This window comes from Amblyraja radiata, chromosome 7 (assembly GCF_010909765.2).
Source record: "Amblyraja radiata isolate CabotCenter1 chromosome 7, sAmbRad1.1.pri, whole genome shotgun sequence".
Classification (NCBI taxonomy): domain Eukaryota; kingdom Metazoa; phylum Chordata; class Chondrichthyes; order Rajiformes; family Rajidae; genus Amblyraja; species Amblyraja radiata.
Window position 1 is genome coordinate 76,098,049 of NC_045962.1, and position 17,648 is coordinate 76,115,696.

General features: G+C 46.1%; 1 protein-coding gene across 1 annotated transcript in view; it reads left to right on the forward strand.

The window, feature by feature from the left end:
- The window catches only part of LOC116975554 (leucine-zipper-like transcriptional regulator 1), a 61,064-nt gene that overhangs the window by 4,250 nt on the left and 39,166 nt on the right, over positions 1 to 17,648 (forward strand). The window contains exon 2 of the mRNA XM_033024832.1: positions 13,465 to 13,751. Within this exon, the coding sequence (XP_032880723.1) occupies positions 13,565 to 13,751 (187 nt within the window). The 5' untranslated portion in view covers positions 13,465 to 13,564. The remainder of the gene's footprint in view (positions 1 to 13,464; positions 13,752 to 17,648) is intronic.

Here is a 17,648-nt window from a genome sequence, read left to right on the forward strand (position 1 = left end):
TCACCATCCTCCAAGTGAAAATTCTTCACCTTATTTCCCTTTAAACTTCATACCAATTATTTTAAACCGAAGATAAGACACAAAAAGCTGGAGTAATTCAGCGGGACAGGCAGCATCTCTGGAGAGAAGGGATGTGTGACGTTTCGGGTCGAGACCCTTCGTCAGACTGAAAGTCACGGGAAAGGGAAACGAGAGATATAAACGGTGATGCAGTGAGATATAGAACAATTAATGAAAGTTATGCATAAAAGTAACGATGATAAAGGCCATTGTTAGCTTTTGTTGGGTGATAACGAGAAGCTGGTGCGACTTGGGTGGGGGAGGGATGGAGAGAGAGGGAATGCCAGGGTGACTTGAAGTTAGAGAAATCAAAGCTGCCCAAGTGAAATATCAGGTGCTGCTCCTCCAATTTGCATTTAGCCTCACTCTTACAATGGAGGAGACCTAGAACAGAAAGCTCAGTGTGGGAATAGGAAGGAGAATGAAAGTGCTTAGCAACTGGGAGATCAGGTCGGTCCAGGCGGACTGAGCAAAGGTAACCGGGAGAGCAGGTAGGTATCGGTGTGAAGAGACCAGAGTGTTTTATTGTCATATGTCCCAAAACAGAACCATGAAATTCTTGCTTGTAGCAGCATTACAGATATGTAAACAGTACTCTGTAAATGTGTAGGAAAGAACTGCAGATGCTGGTTTAAATCAAAGATGGACACAAAATGCTCAAGTAACTCAGCGGGACGGGCAGCATCCCTGGAGAGAATGAATGGGTGACGTTTTGAGTTGAGACCCTTCTTCAGACTGATGTCAGGGGAGTGGGCGGTACAGAGATACTCTGTAAATATATATACATACTAGACTAAGTGGGACCCGTTGGGTCCCATGTTCACACGGGAGGGCTGGTCTCCCAACGTAATATTCCACCTCCACCAATTCCAATATTGGTGGCCAATGGGGGAGGGGGGGGGGGTTCTGGAGCGCTAGTATGGGTATTGTGGGCTGAAGGGACTGGTTTCCAGAGGGCTAATATGGACATTGTGGACCAAATGGATTCTTGGGGTGACAGCTCAGTCACTCAAGCCTGATGTGCTGGCAGCTCACTCACGGCTCGTGGGCGAGCAGTTGACTCACGGCTATTCCTTGAAATTCCATTTCAAGCAGGGTGCAAGGCCACCAAATTCAAATGCAGTTTCATACCACTTCAAGCAGGGTGCAAGGCCACCAAATTCAGGTGCAGTTTCCTACCATTTCAAGCAGGGAGCAAGGCCACCAAATTCAATTGCAGTTTCATACCACTTCAAGCAGGGTGCAAGGCCACCAAATTCAGGTGCAGTTTCCTAACACTTCAAGCGGGGTGCAAGGCCACCGAATTCAAGTGCAGTTTCCGACCACTTCAAGCAGGGTGCAAGGCCACCAAATTCAAGTGCAGTTTCATACCACTTCAAGCAGGGTGCAAGACAACCAAATTGAAGTGCAGTTTCATACCATTTCAAGCAGGGTGCAAGGCCACCAAATTCAAGTGCAGTTTCATACCATTTAATGCAGGGTGCAAGGCTACCAAATTCAAATGCAGTTTCATTCCACTTCAAGCAGGGTGCAAGGCCACCACATTCAAATGCAGTTTCATACCATTTCAAGCAGGGAAGAATCCTCTGCACCTGATGAGCGGAGGGGGACTGAGTAAGATGGCCAAAAATCACAGCCGTAAGTGGTAGTGTTTTATCTAAAATCAATATACAGTGCAAACAGGAAGTTGTCCAGTCACCAGCACCAACAACCATTTGCAGTGCAGCATTTCAAAGCAGTTACCACCACCAACAACCATTTGCGGTGCAGCATTTCAAAGCAGTTACCACCACCAACAACCATTTGGAGTGCAGCATTTCAAAGCAACCACATTTTCATTTTCAAACCACATTAAGGGCACTCACAGTTGAGTAGACATGTGTTCGGTGTTATTCACAGCTTGGAGAGCCGTGACCCTCTCGCTTCCTCCATCTTGCAGAGACTGAGTGAGGCACAACATTTCCGAGTTTTATAGTCCCCCTCCCACCAGCAGGGGCAGAAGAGAGAATGTCAATATTTTTAAAACATTAATAACTCTGAATAAGATGGCTAAAAAATCACAGCCGTAAGTGGCAGTGTTTTTTCAAAAATCATGAAACAGAAAAACAGGAAGTGGTCAAGATCTTACTTTTAGTAATATAAGATATAAGCACACACAGATCTTTTTTCTATAGTGCAAAGTAAAAACAAAAAAATAATGTCCACAAGTCTATATCATTTGGAGTCTATTTGGAAGTTATAGTGTTTAATACCTTTATGGGTGTAGGGAAGAAGAACCTGAACTTGGACGTTACAGTTTTCGGGCTTCTTTACAATCTTCCCAATGGCAGTAGTGAAATGAGAGCATGGCCAGGGTGGTGTGGGTCTCTGATGATGCTGGCTGCCTGGTCTCTGGTTTTCTATTCATAGAAACATAGAAATTAGGTGCAGGAGTAGGCCATTCGGCCCTTCGAGCCTGCACCGCCATTCAATATGATCATGGCTGATCATCCAACTCAGTATCCCGTACCTGCCTTCTCTCCATACCCTCTGATCCCCTTAGCCACAAGGGCCACATCTAACTCCCTCTTAAATATAGCCAATGAACTGGCCTCAACTACCCTCTGTGGCAGAGAGTTCCAGAGATGCACCACTCTGTGTGAAAAAAGTTTTTCTCATCTCGGTTTTAAAGGATTTCCCCCTTATCCTTAAGCTGTGACCCCTTGTCCTGGACTTCCCCAACATCGGGAACAATCTTCCTGCATCTAGCCTGTCCAACCCCTTAAGAATTTTGTAAATTTCTATAAGATCCCCTCTCAATCTCCTAAATTCTAGAGAGTATAAACCAAGTCTATCCAGTCTTTCTTCATAAGACAGTCCTGACATCCCAGGAATCAGTCTGGTGAACCTTCTCTGCACTCCCTCTATGGCAATAATGTCCTTCCTCAGATTTGGAGACCAAAACTGTACGCAATACTCCAGGTGTGGTCTCACCAAGACCCTGTACAACTGCAGTAGAACCTCCCTGCTCCTATACTCAAATCCTTTTGCTATGAAAGCTAACATACCATTCGCTTTCTTCACTGCCTGCTGCACCTGCATGCCTACTTTCAATGACTGGTGTACCATGACACCCAGGTCTCGCTGCATCTCCCCTTTTCCTAATCGGCCACCATTTAGATAAAAGTCTACTTTCCTGTTTTTGCCACCAAAATGGATAACCTCACATTTATCCACATTATACTGCATCTGCCAAACATTTGCCCACTCACCCAGCCTATCCAAGTCACCTTGCAGTCTCCTAGCATCCTCCTCACAGCTAACACTTCCCCCCAGCTTAGTGTCATCCGCAAACTTGGAGATATTGCCTTCAATTCCCTCATCCAGATCATTAATATATTCCTTTCTATTCACTCCCTCTGGATCCCTCTGAATGTCATGGTTGTTTCCTTCTTTAAAATCTGTAGCCAACTTTATGAACACAGATTCTGACCTTGCGTTCTCACAGGAGTCGGGCCAATATGAAAAGTATTAAAAGTCAATAATTTAATTACCCCTTTCAGACTGGAAGATCTTTAGCAAACCTCTTGTGGGATGTGAGTACGTTCTGTGCCAATGCAGGCTTCACGTGGATGGCCCCATTGTGATCATGTATTGCTGTTCTGCTGACCAGTTAGCACGCAACAAAAGCTTTTCACTGTACGCAAACACGTTGAAGGGTTTATTATCTGTGACAGCCAGGTTTAGTTTTTAATTTAGTTTAGAGATACAGGGCAGAAACACCGAGTCCGCACCGACTAGCGATTCCCGCACACTAACACTAACCTACACACACTAGAGACAATTTACATTTATACCAAACCAATGAACCTACAAACCTGTGGGAGTGAAGCGAAGATCTTGGAGAAAACCCACGCAGGTTACTGGGAGAACGTGCAAACTCCGTACAGAAAGCACCCGTAGTTGGATTTGAACCCGGGCCTCTGGCGCTGAAAGGCAGCAACTCTACCTGCTGTGTCACCATGCTGCCCTCGTTTCAAATTTCCTTTTATTCTTTTCACGAGGTCATTTACATCATTAAATAGTTATTCCCATCTGTCTTGTTTCTTTTGGTTGTTCCTGACACTATTCTGTCAGATCCATATGAGATTATATGACACAAACAGATAGGTGCACATGCCACCTCACTCCCTGATGCTCTCTCCTCTCTCTCTGAGGCCATCACTGTGTCGACATGACCGCGGGTATTGTCTCTACGGCAAGGGTGGATTGTGTTCCAAAAGGGCAGATGCTGCAGCATATAATGTTCATCGCTTTATGCTGTGAACAATAAACTTCATAAACAATCCATGTTTCTATTTAAGCATCCCTCCCCGTGCACAGTCAATTTGTGCAACGAGCTGCTGCAGAAAATTAAATGATACATGCACCACGGCGCGGCAAGTCAACTGTTACTAATAAAGAACAAAGTTTAGTTAGCCATTCATGACCCCACACCGCTCAATGGCTAATTAAGAATTTTGTGAAGTGCAGTCAGTGTGACTATCATAAGCCATTCTCCACGTACTCTATGACAGATGCTCCTTTATTGTCACGTCAAGAGTGTTTAATTGTCATCTGCAGCATCAACAGTACAGTGAAATTCATACTTGTGCAGTTTAACAGGCTTGTTAACGTTTGATAAGGTCCCACATAGGAGATTAGTGGGCAAAATTAGGGCACATGGTATTGGGGGTAGAGTGCTGACATGGATAGAAAATTGGTTGGCAGACGGGAAACAAAGAGTAGGGATTAACGGGTCCCTTTCAGAATGGCAGGCAGTGACTAGTGGGGTACCGCAAAGCTCGGTGCTGGGACCGCAGCTATTTACAATATACATCAATGATTTGGATGAAGGGATTCAAAGTAACATTAGCAAATTTGCAGATGACACAAAGCTGGGTGGCAGTGTGAACTGTGAGGAGGATGCTATGAGAATGCAGGGTGACTTGGGACAGGTTGGGGAAGTGGGGAGAAGCATGGCAGATGAAGTTTAATGCGGATAAATGTGATGTTATCCACTTTGGTATCAAAAACAGGAAGGCAGATTACTATCTAAATGGTGTCAAGTTGGGAAAAGGGGAAGTACAACAGGATCTGGGGGTCCTTGTTCATCAGTCTATGAAAGTAAGCATGCAGGTACAGCAGGCAGTGAAGAAAGCGAATGGCATGTTGGCCTTTATAATAAGAGGATTCGAGTATAGGAGCAAAGAGGTCCTTCTGCAGTTGTACAGGGCCCTAGTGAGACCACACCTGGAGTATTGTGTGCAGTTTTTGTCCCCTAATTTGAGGAAGAAAATTCTTGCTATTAAGAGAGTGCAGCGTAGGTTTACAAAGTTAATTCCCGGGATGGCGGGACTGTCATATGCTGAGAGAATGGAGTTGTTGGGCTTGTACACTCTGGAGTTTAGAAGGATGAGAGGATGTCTTATTGAAACATATAAGATTGTTAAGGGTTTGGACACGCTAGAGGCAGGAAACATGTTCCTGATGTTGGGGGAGTCCAGAACCAGGGGCCACAGTTGAAGAATAAGGGGTAAGCCATTTAGAACGGAGATGAGGAAACACTTTTTCTCACAGAGAGTTGTGAGTCTGTGGAATTCTCTGCCTCAGAGGGCGGCGGAGGCCGGTTCTCTGGATACTTTCAAAAGAGAGCTAGATAGGGCTCGTTCTTGGATTTACGGAATCAAGGGATATGGTAAGAAAGCAGGAATGGGGTACTGATTGGGGATGATCAGCCAAGATCACATTGAATGGCGGTGCTGGCTCGAAGGGCCGAATGGCCTACTCCTGCACCTATTGTCTATTGTTATAAGACCGATAAGATATAACAAATCAAAAATACAATAAATGAATAACTAATATAATAGTGTAACCATAATAGTGCAAAAAAACGAAGTCTGTAGCGCAACTTAAAACGCAGACCGCAGAATATCATAGTTACTGAGGTTACTGTTGTGTAGTGTTCAAGAGTCTGGTTGTTATAAAGGACTGAGCAATTGGCAGAGTTTTATGCTTTTTTCCCCCCCCCCAGCAGTTTGACCATTACAAAATTAGGTTGACAAGTTACAGTTGAAGCGAGAGGATGTGGTCAATAAATACAAATTCGTAAGGGAACGGAGGGCAAAAGGAATCAAGTCGTCATGTTTCCTTTAGTTTTAGAGAGACAAGTTCAAGTTCACATTTATTGCCACATGCACCAATTACAGTGGAATTTGATTTACCATGCAGCCACACAAGCAAAAATAACACAATACACAATAGAATACAACATGAACATCCACCACAGTGGAATCAACATTCTTCCCTGTGGTGGAAGGCAATAACGCTCAGTCAGTCCTCCTCCTTTGTTCATCCGTCGTCGGGGCCATGAACCCAACATAGTCGGCGCTACTGACGGCCCGATGTACATGGTCTCGCGTCGGGATACTCAAACCTCCGACGTCGAGACGGGCGGACACTCCGCAGCTTGGAGGTCCCGAATCGACCACTTTCTAACGGAGACTGCGGCTTCACAATGTCATAGGTTTAGGCCGGCTGTCGGAGCTCCTCTCCGGCGAGGGATCCCAGACTCCACGATGGAATGTCCACGCCTCGCCCACGGCTAGCTCCGCAGACCGCGGTTTTAAGGATGTTGCAGTCCGCAGCCCAGCGATCGGAGCACTTCCTCTGGCGATACCCGGTAAGGGATCACCCGGCTCCGCAATGGAAGGTCCGCGCTGCGCCCGCTGCTGAAGCTCTGGGCCAGACTCCGGGAGAGGCTGCACCAATCCAATCTGTTAGGCCGCGAGGTAGGGTGAAAATACGACTAGGGGAAAAGTCGCATTCCACCGAGGTAAGTGACTAAAAAACAGTTTTCCCCCTATTCCCACACACACACACGCACACACACGCGCACACACACACACACACACACACACACACACACACACACACACACACACACACACACATAAAAACACACATTTAGACACACTAAAAACAAAAAAAAGTTGAAAGAACGGACAGCTGTTGGCAAGGCTGCCGGCTCACGGAGCACCGGATGACAAGCGCGGAAACGAGCCTTTTGGCCCACCCAGTTCACACCGACCAGCGATCCCTGCAAATTAACATCATCCTACACACACTAAGGACAATTTACATTTATACCAAGACAATTAAACGACAACCCGGTACGTCTTTGGAATGTGGGAGTAAACCGAAGATCTTGGAGAAAACCTACGCAGGTCACGGGGAGAAGGTACACCACTCGTAGCCAGGATCGAACCCCAGTCTCTGGCGCTGTAAGCCAGTAGTTCCACTGTTATGCCACCGTGTAAGCGCTTCCCTGCACATAACGTGCGGTGCGCATTGGGTAAGGGAAACGACCAAGTTTCCTTGTACATTGTATCTCATGCATTCATGATTTCTATGAGCAGAATTAATCCATTCGGCCTATCAAGTCTACTCCACCATTCAATCATAGCTGATCTATCTTTCCCTCTCAACCCCATTTTCCTGCCTTCTGCCCATAAACTCTGACACCCTTACTAATCAAGAATCTGTGAATCTCCGCCTTAGAAATACCACATATCTTGGCCTCCACAGCCGTCTGTGGCAATGAATTCCACAGATTCACCACCCTCTGACTAAAGAAATTCCTCCTCATCTCCTTTCTAAAGGTATGTCCTATTATGAGGTGATGGCCTCTGGTCCTAGACTCTCCCACTAATGGAAACATCCTCTCCACATTCACTCTATCCAGGGATCTACGTTGGTAGATTTATTTAATTACCGATAACTGAAATCCAATGCCCTTGCCACAGGGCATTTGAACTCCAGTCTTAGATTATTGGTCTAGGCTTCTGAATTTTTAGTCTGCCAAGAATGTTTCGTTGTCATAAGTACCAAAATAGAACAACAAAATTCACACTCCCAGAAGCAGCACAACGGGTTTGTAAACACAGCATTCAATGGATAATATAAAGAGCAACTAAAAAGCTCAACAAATAAAAGGCCAATGCAGTGCAAAAACAAAACAAAGTTCAAAGTCCCTCGTGCAACCCAAGACATTCGTCATTCAGTGTTTAGTTTGGAGTTCGTAGCGTTCAATAGCCTGAAGGCCGTTGAGAGGAAGCTGTTCCTGAACCTGGACGTTGCAGTTTAACGTAACTACTGTGCAACATGAGGACCACGCGTTGAGAGTTAAAGCCCTGTCCCACGGTACGAGTTCATTCCAAGAGTTCTCCCGCGTTTGCCCTGATTCGAACTCGGAGATTTACGGTAATGGCCACTCGTCGGTACTTGGGGATCTCGTGGACATTTTTCAACATGTTGAAAATCTTCACGAGTCTTCCCGTGCTTACCTGCAGTTAGCGAGTCTTCCCGAGTATCTGCAGTTAGCGTCACGAGCCGCTAAGAGACGTCCCCGAGCTCCGACGTACCCGCTACATTCGTTCTCCATGCTTACCACGAGTTTGATTTTTTTTAACTCGGGAGAGCTCTTGGAATGAACTCGTACCGTGGGACAGGGCTTTTACAGGGAGAATTAAATGCTGGAACACTGGCATTTGAAGCCGGTAAGTTCTAGAACATGGAAGGCTAGATGTGTGAGGTTGGGTGTGTGGCAGTTTGAAAGGATAGGTGGCAGACTTTCACACCCGATGGTTCTTGCCCAGCTCCGCATGCCTGGAAAGCCAGAGCCGATCACAACACACACCTGACTAATACGGCGGGGATGCTGCTTGGCTGGACTTGCTGCTGCTACATGGGGGAGAAAGAGGTGGGCCGAGCAGCATTTGCCAGTGTCAGAACCAATCCAAAGTCTCAACGGTCTAGGGTGACAGACACCACACGCAGCTGGTAGACCTGCTCTCTCACAATGCCAGAGCCCAGGGTTCGATCCTGACCTCTGGTGCTCTCTGACCTCTGTGTGTGTGTGTGTGTGTGTGTGTGTGAGTGGAGTCTGCACTTTCTCCTTGTGACCGCATAGGTTTCCACCGGGTGTCAGAGAATCAGATGCTCCAGTTTGCTCCCACATCCCAAATGTGTGCAGGTTTGATAGGTTAACTGGGCCTTTGTAAATCGCCGCTAGTGAGTAGGGAGTGGATGAGAAAGCGAGATAATAGACAATAGACAATAGACGCAGTAGGCCATTCGGCCCTTCGAGCCAGCACCGCCATTCAATGTAATCATGGCTGATCATCCCCAATCAGTACCCCATTCCTGCCATCTCCCCATATCCCCTGACTTCGCTATTTTCAGGGCCCTATCTAGCTCTCTCTTGAAAGCATCCAGAGAACCTGCCTCCCCCGCCCTCTGAGGCAGATGAGGATAGCAGTCGCAGACTTCTACAGACGGGTTGTTTAAAATGTTGTAGGATGTGAATGCTGTTAATCTGTTAGGATAGATAAATCTAATGTGGAGAGCAGATTGAGAAACATAATCCCCGGTGACAAGTTGCTAAAAATAATTTGCTGGTAGAATTTATAGACATCGAACAGCAGAGCACAGGAACAGTCCCTTTGGCCCACATTGTGTGTGCCAAACATGATGGCAGATTAAACTAATCTCATCACCCTGCACGTGATCCACATTCATCAATTCCTTGCGTATCAGTGTGCCTGTCGAAAAAGCCTCTTAAACACCATTATCGTATCTGCTTCCAACACCAGCCTTGGCAGCATGTTCCAGTTACCCACCACTTAGGGGGGAATAATATTGCCCGAGATATCTTTAAAATCTTCCCCTCTGACCTTGTAGATTTGTTCTGTAGTTTTTTTAATGTTAGATCATGGCTGCTCTGATCCAATGGTAAACCCCCCCCCCCCCCCCCCCATGTCCCAGTTTGGGTAAAAAGTATCTATCAAAACCAGAATGTAAAATTACTGATCTATTCAATTTTGACTGCAGTGCGTACTGGACTATTATCTCTATTTGTTTGTCGAAGTGTTTCCATAACATCACATCTTAAAGTTCAGCTCTGATTGACTCTGTGGGGACTATAAATAGCAACATTGGACTTGAACATGCTTTCCCATGAGCATTTACCTCTGGTTGCTAGTGGAGAGTGCAATAATAAGCTGGCTATGCTATCGATGTGCAGGAAGGAACTGCAGATGCTGGTTTACACCAAAGATAGACACAACATTCTGGAGCAACTCAGCGGGACAGGCAGCATCTCTGGAGAGAAGGATGCTTTCAGGAGAGAGTTGGATAGAGCTCTTAAAGATAGCGGCGTCAAGGGATATGGGGAGAAGGCAGGAACAGGGTACTGATTGCGGATGATCAGCCATGATCACGTTGAATTGTGGTGATGGCTCGAAGGTCCGAATGGCCTCCTCCTGCACCTATTGCCTATTGTCTATTGAATGGATGGCGTTCCAGGTCAAGACCCTTCTTCAGACAGGGTCTGTATTCTGCTCTCCTTTCACTTATGACCCAATGAGACCTGATAGAAGTTTATAATATTCTTCAGACAGGGTCTGTAGAAGGGTCTTGACCCGAAATGTCACCCATTCCCCTCCAGGGGTGCTGCTGAGTTACTCTGCATTTTGTGTCCATCTTCTGGTGAAACTATAGAACTAATATCTAAAAGCTTGGACTGTTAGTTTTGTAATCCTTACTATGGACCTGGACTGTTGATCGTGAGAGATGAGGCCATGTTCCACCACTATGGAACGAGCTGCCAGAAGAGGTAGTTGAAGCAGGCACTGTACGAACATTTAAATGACATTTGGAAAGGTACATGGATGGGAAATATTTTGACGGAGAGATGCCAAACATGGGCAGGTGGGACTAGCGTAGGTGGCCATCTTGTTCAGCATGGACAGGTTGGGCCGAAGGGCTTGTTTCTGTGCTGTATATGACACTAATGTTGATGTTCTGCAAGAGGTTGGGCAGCTAGGGTTGACACAAAAAGCTGGAATAACTCAGCGGGTCAGGCAGCATCTCTGGAGAACTGAAATAGGCGACGTTTCGGGTCGAGACTCATCTTCAGACAGAGTCGGGGGAGAGGGAAACTAGAAGTATGTAAAGGCACAGAACAAATCGCAGCCGGCACCGATGACTCAAGAACGGTGGAGCCCACAATGGTCCATTGTCGGCTGTGGAAGAGGTGATAACGGAGGGATACAAACTGTACAAGCAGCAAGTATTCGATTCCTTGACGTATGGGAGGCTGAGGGGAGATCTAGTAAAATTATGACGGACATTAGGTAAATGCACAGTCTTCTTCCCAGGATAGGGGATTCAAGAACTAGAGGGCTTAGGTTTAAGGTGACCTTAGGTTTCATCAGTCGGAGTATTGAGTATCGAAGTTGGGAGGTCATGTTGCAGTTGTATAAGATGTTCGTGAGACCGCATTTAGAATATTGTGTTCAGTTCTGGGCAGCATGTTGTAGGAAAGATATTGTCAAGCTTGAAAGGGTTCAGAAAAGATTTATGAGGATGTTGCCAGGACTAGAGGGTATGAGCTGTAGGGAGAGATTGATTAGGCTGGGTCTTTATTACGTGGAGCGTAGGAGGATGAGGGGAGATCCGATAGAGGTACAAAATCATGAGAGGAATAGATCGGGTAGATGCACAGTCTTTTACCCAGAGTAGGGGAATTGAGAGGACACGGGTACAAGGTGAAGGTGAAAAGATTTAATAGGAATCCGAGGGGTGACTTTTCCACACAGAGGGCGGTGGGTGTATGGAACAAGCTGCCAGAGGAGGTAGTTGAGGCTGGGACTATCCCAATGTTTAAGAAACAGTTGAACAGGTACAAGGGTAGGACAGGTTTGGAGGGTTATGGTCCAAGCGCAGGCAAGTGGGACTAGGGTAGCTGGGCCATTGTTGGCCGGTGTGGGTGAGTTGGGCCGAAGGGCCTGTTTCCACAATCTATGACTTTGAGGGGAAATATTTAATAGGAACCTGAGGGTCAATTTTTCCACACTGATGGTGGTGAGTATATGGAAGGAGCAGCCAGAGGAAATTAGTTGAGTCGATGCAATAAGAACATTGAAAAAGGGTCCCAACCCAAAATGTCACCCATCCTTTTTCTCCAGAAAGGCTGCCTGGCCCACTGAGTTCATGTTATCGGAGTAGAATTAGGCCATTCGGTCCATCCAGTCTACTCCGCCATTCAATCATGGCTGATCTGATCTCTGCCTCCTAATCCAATTTTCCTGCCATCTCCCCGTAACCCTTGACACTCGTTCTAATCAAGAATTTGTCTATCTCTGCCTTAAAAATATCCACTGACTTGGCCTCCACAGCCCTCTGTGGCAATGAGTTCCACAGGTTAACTACCCTCTGACTAAAGAAGTTCCTCCTCACCTCCTTTCTAAAAGTGCGCCCTTTAATTCTGAGGCTATGACCTCTGGTCCTAGACTCTCCCACCAGTGGAAATATCCTTTCCACATCTACTCGTATCTATGCCTTTCATTATTCTGTAAGTTTCAGTGAGTTACTCCAGCACCTTGTGTTTATCTTTTAAGAACATTTAAAAGTCGGGTTTATCAATAAGAACATTTTAGAGAGATATGCGCCAAATGCAGGCAAATGGACTAGCTTAGACGTGGGATCTTGGTTAGCATGGACGAGTTGGGCTGAAGGGCCCGTTTCCATGCTGTATGGCTCAATGATCCTAAAGGTTGGTATCAGGTGGGAGGTGCTCGGAGATTTGCTGAAGTAACCAAAAGCTTTCAGAATAGAACATCTTTAAAATATTTTATTCGGATTGCGAACCAAAATCATGGCGCAGAAGTGAAGCACAAAATCTGTTATCTCTGCTGCGTTTGATACAGAATGTTTTTAGAAAATTCACATCGAAGTTTGTACTTAGTTTTTTTGTGTTATGGTGTTGCAGTAGTGGTTGCTGCCTTGCAGTGCCAGAGGCCTGAGTTCAATCCTGATTACAACTGCTATCGGTACGGAATTTGAACGCTCTCCCCGTGGCCTCCGTGGGTTTTCTACGGGAGCTCTGGTTTCCTTCCACATTCCAAGGACGTTCCACATTCCAAGGTTTGTAGGCTAAATGGCTTGGAATAATTGTAAATTGTCCCTAGTGTGTGTGTGTGTGTGTGTGTGTGTGTGTGTGTGTGTGTGTGTGTAGGATAGCGTTCGTGTGCAAATGAAAGTGTTAATAGTCAAATCTAATAGTCAAATCTAAAATGGAGTAGTTCTTCGACAAAAGCATGGACTAGTAGAACAAAGAATGGCTCGGTGCCAAGTCTGAATGACTTTGCAGAAGAACGACTCCATATTAGATTTGACTATTAGATTTGACGATTAACACTTTCACAGGGATCGCTGGTCGGCATGGACTTGGTGGGCCGAAGGGCCTGTTTCCACGCTGTATCTCTAAATTAAACTAAACTAACCTGATGCTAAAAATTAATAACCGCTTTCTTTCATTTGTAGATCATTGTATGGTGCTCATCCGGAGTTTTCCAACTAACCTAGGAGTACAGCCCCCTGCGCAAGTCAACATGGTTGTTCCATCTTGGCCGTTCATAGCTGAATGATCTGGCTACAACAGAACGTTATGTATAAGGGATTTGGCCAGCCTGTATGGAGACATCTCTCCCAGACTAAAGCAGCTCCAGTGGAACGGTATAAGCATGGATGTTGCATCCACATGGGATATATTTATCTTTATGGAGGCCGAAGACAAAATGGGCTGAAGGATTTCTGGAGATACAGCATTGGTAAGATGTCGCAAGTTTATTTGACTTTAATTTAACTTGTCCTTGGTACTTACTCATTTGTTCATGGGATGCAGATGCCGCTGCTGTTAATTCTCTCCAACAGCACTCTGAAACGAGCAGCGGCTTGTGGGCGGCACAGTGGTGCAGCGGTAGTGTTGCTGTCTTACAGCGTCAGAGACCTGGGTTCAATCCTGACTACGGGTGCTTTCTGTACGGAGTATGTGCGTTCCCGCCGTGACCTGTAGTTTTTCTCCTGGATCTCTGGTTTCCTCTCACACTCCAAACACGCACAGGTTTGTAGGTTAATTGGCTTGGTATAATTGTACATTGTCCCTAGTGTGTGTCGGATAGCGTTAGTGTTTGGGGATCACTGGTCGGCCCGGACCCGGTGGGCCGAAGGGTCTGTTTTAGTTTTTTTGTTTTAGAGGTACAGTGCAGAAACAGGACATTCGGCCCATCAAGTTTGCACTGACCAGCGGTTCCTGCGCATTAACACTATCCTACACACACTAGGGACAATCTACAAATATAGGTCTCTTAAAGATAGCGGAGTCAGGGGATATGGGGAGAAGGCAGGAACGGGGTACTAATTGGGGATGATCAGCCATGATCCCATTGAAAGGCGGTGCTGGCTCAAAGGGCCGAATGGCCTACTCCTGCAACTATTGTCTATTGACCCGAAATGTCACCTATTCCTTCTCTCCAGAGGTGCTGCCTGACCTGCTGCTCCAGCTTTTTGTGTTTACCTCTTAGCTGTTTCTACATACATGTAGCTTCCCTTTCTGAAGAAGGGTACTGACCCAATGCGTCATCTGTCTATTTTATCTCAACAGATGCGGCCCAACCCATTGAGTTCCTCCAGCTGCTCTTTTTTTTGCAACTAAATGCCTCTCATGACTAACTATCGATGTCTAATACTGAAGTGGTGGGCAGAGGCCGCGGGACAATTGCCATCGCCCGCCGGGGGCTTTGACTCTGACATCGGGAGGGGAATGGGGAGTGCAGGGGAGAGATAAGTTGTTTTGCCTTCCATCACAGCGAGGAGGAGATGCGCTGTGATGGATGTCTGTGTAAATTGTGTTGTGTCTTGGGTCTTGTGTGTATGACTGCAGAAACAACATTTCATTTGAGCCTCTATGAGGTTCAAGTGACAAATAAATTGTATTGTGTATTGTGTATTGTGTATTGTATTGTGAGTGCTGTGAGATAAATAGGTCCACAAGCTGAAAGCTGGCAGAGCTACTCCAGTGAAATATGAAGCTGGTGGAGTTTGAATTCCGATATGGTGTGGGATGTGGCTGGGCTAAAGGGGGGCGTATTTTAAATCTACTTGATGATTTGCTCAGTCGAGTGCTCTACTGATTAGACTGTAAAGTTCACTGGGTTATGTTAACACTAGTTAACTAGTTAGAGATTAAACCATGAAAATTGAGGTTGCCGGCGGGGAAAAAGTGGAACATCTGTGTATTTTAACACCGATGCACAAAGCAAGCATTTTTACACAATTTATTTCTCAAAGTTTACTAGACGCTCTTGCATGGAGGTACGACATGGGAAATGGATTGTTATTTGCATGCCAGAGTGGCACAGCAGTAGAGTTGCTGCCTTAACAGCGAATGCAGCGCTGGAGACCCGGGTTCAATCCTGACTACGGGTGCTGTCTGTACGGAGTTTGTACGTTCTCCCCGTGACCTGCGTGGGTTTTCTCTGAGATCTTCGGTTTCCTCCCACACTCCAAAGGCGTACAGGTTAATTGGCTTCGTAAATGTGAAAATTGTCCCTAGTGGGTATAGGATAGTGTTAATTTGCGGGGATCGCTGGTCGGCGCAGTCCCGGTGGGCTGAAAGGGCCTGTTTCCGCGCTGTTTCTCTAAACTAAACAACTCCAGAGACTCGCGTTTGATCCTGACCACGGGTGCTTGGATTTTGTACCTTCTTCTAGTGACCGGGTGGGTTTTCTCCGGGTGCTCCAGTTTCCTCCCACATTCCAAAGGCGTGCAGGTTTGTAATGTTATTTGGCTTCCGTAAATTGTCCCTGGTGTGTAGGATAGAACTAGTGAACAGGTGATTGTTGGTTGGCACGGACTTGGTGGGCCAAAGTGCCTATTTCAACACTCTATCTCCGAATATCAATAGTTTAGTTCAGAGATACACACGGAAACAGGCCCTTCGGCCCACCAAGTCTGCCCCAACCAGCGATCCCTGTACACTTCTTCTTATCGATTCCACACACAAGATTAGAAGTTGTTCAGCCAGAGCTGAACACACTTCTCCGCTTCTGCACACAATGATGCCTGTCTTGCGCTTCTTGAGCGTGTGGTGGTGGAAAGATTGGTGGAAACAGGGCCGCGACGTGAATGCCCTTACCTTGACCCCCCCCCGACGTACACTAGCACCATCCTACAGACTAGGGATAATTTAATATTTTTACGGAAGCCAATTAACCTACAAACCTGTATGTCTTTGGAATGTAGGAGGATACCAGAGCACATACTCAATACAGATGGCACCCGTAGTCAGAGTCAAACCCGGTTCTCTGGTGCTGTTATGCAGCAACTCTACCACTGTGCCACCCTGCCACCACAGATAGGCTAAATAAAATGACCATTCACAGCAATTGGAGAATTTTTCTCAGACATTTTTCTTCCTTGTTTTCTTCTTGTAAAGATTGCAACACGCTCCTGGGTGTGTTGACATCCTTTCATGAATCGTTAAAATATTTCTCCTCGGTTCTTACCACGTATGTTTTGTATGAGTCAGAGGCACTGGAAATGCATGGAATTTAGTTTGCCACATTGACATCCAATCTTTCACCAGGTCGTATAAAATTGCAATTGTTGATAAGCATCATCAGGTCAGGTCGGGAGGAGTTTTCCCCCCCCCACCCGCCACGGGTACCATGTAATCCCGTGCTACCTGCTCCTTGGTCGGATAATCGGCGACTCAACCGACTCCCCCACCTGGTTTGCCAGGTGAGGAAGGGGGCTATGGACCCCCAGCAGGACAACAAACAAGACCTGTCAAAGGGCAGGTGAACTTCTAGCGAGCCAACGGCCATCCACACTTCAGTAGAAGTTGCGATCACTGTCGTACATAGCATAGTAAGGAATGAAGATAAAGCACAAATCCTTTACTTCCAGCGGTGGAAGTCCGCAGGAACTGGAGTACAGAGATGTGTGGTGCGTCCATCACCCTTCCCGTTGGAAACCAGCACCTCTGCGCCGCTAATGTTTTCAATAATAATAATAATGTTAAGCATCAGTTGGGGAGCAATCTTGTCCAGTTAATGACTTGAATGGAGAAGGAATTGTGAAGTAAATTGGGATTAAAAGCAGCAAATTAGTAAAGATTAGATTTGCACTGTTTTGCACAGATTTGGAACGCATTATGTTGGGGAAACTAGTTTTATGTTTCCTACTTCCTTGTCACATGTAACTGAACAGATGAGACAGCTAGAAGTAAGGCACACCAATTACTGTGAACTAATACGACTAATTGTGTCAACAATAATGTCCATGAATTGGTTGAACAAATTACTGGTTGAACATGCGTAAGCGCATTACTTTGAAGGTAGACACCAAATGCTGGAGTAACTCAGCGGGGCAGGCAGCATCTCCGGAGAGAAGAAATGGATGACGTTTCGGGTCGAGACCCTTCTTCAGGAGTTACTTTAACAGGCTGTGGACAAATTTGTCACTTTCTGCAAAATGATTGCTCATTTGAGTCTTCACCAGAGGTTTTTGATCATGGGAGTAGAATAGGAGTAGAATTAGGCTCTTTGGCCCATCAAGTCTACTCCTCCATTCAATCGTGGCTGATCTATCTCTACCTCCTAACCCCATTCTCCTGCCTTCTCCCCATAACCTCTGACACCTGTACTAATCAAGAATCTATCCAA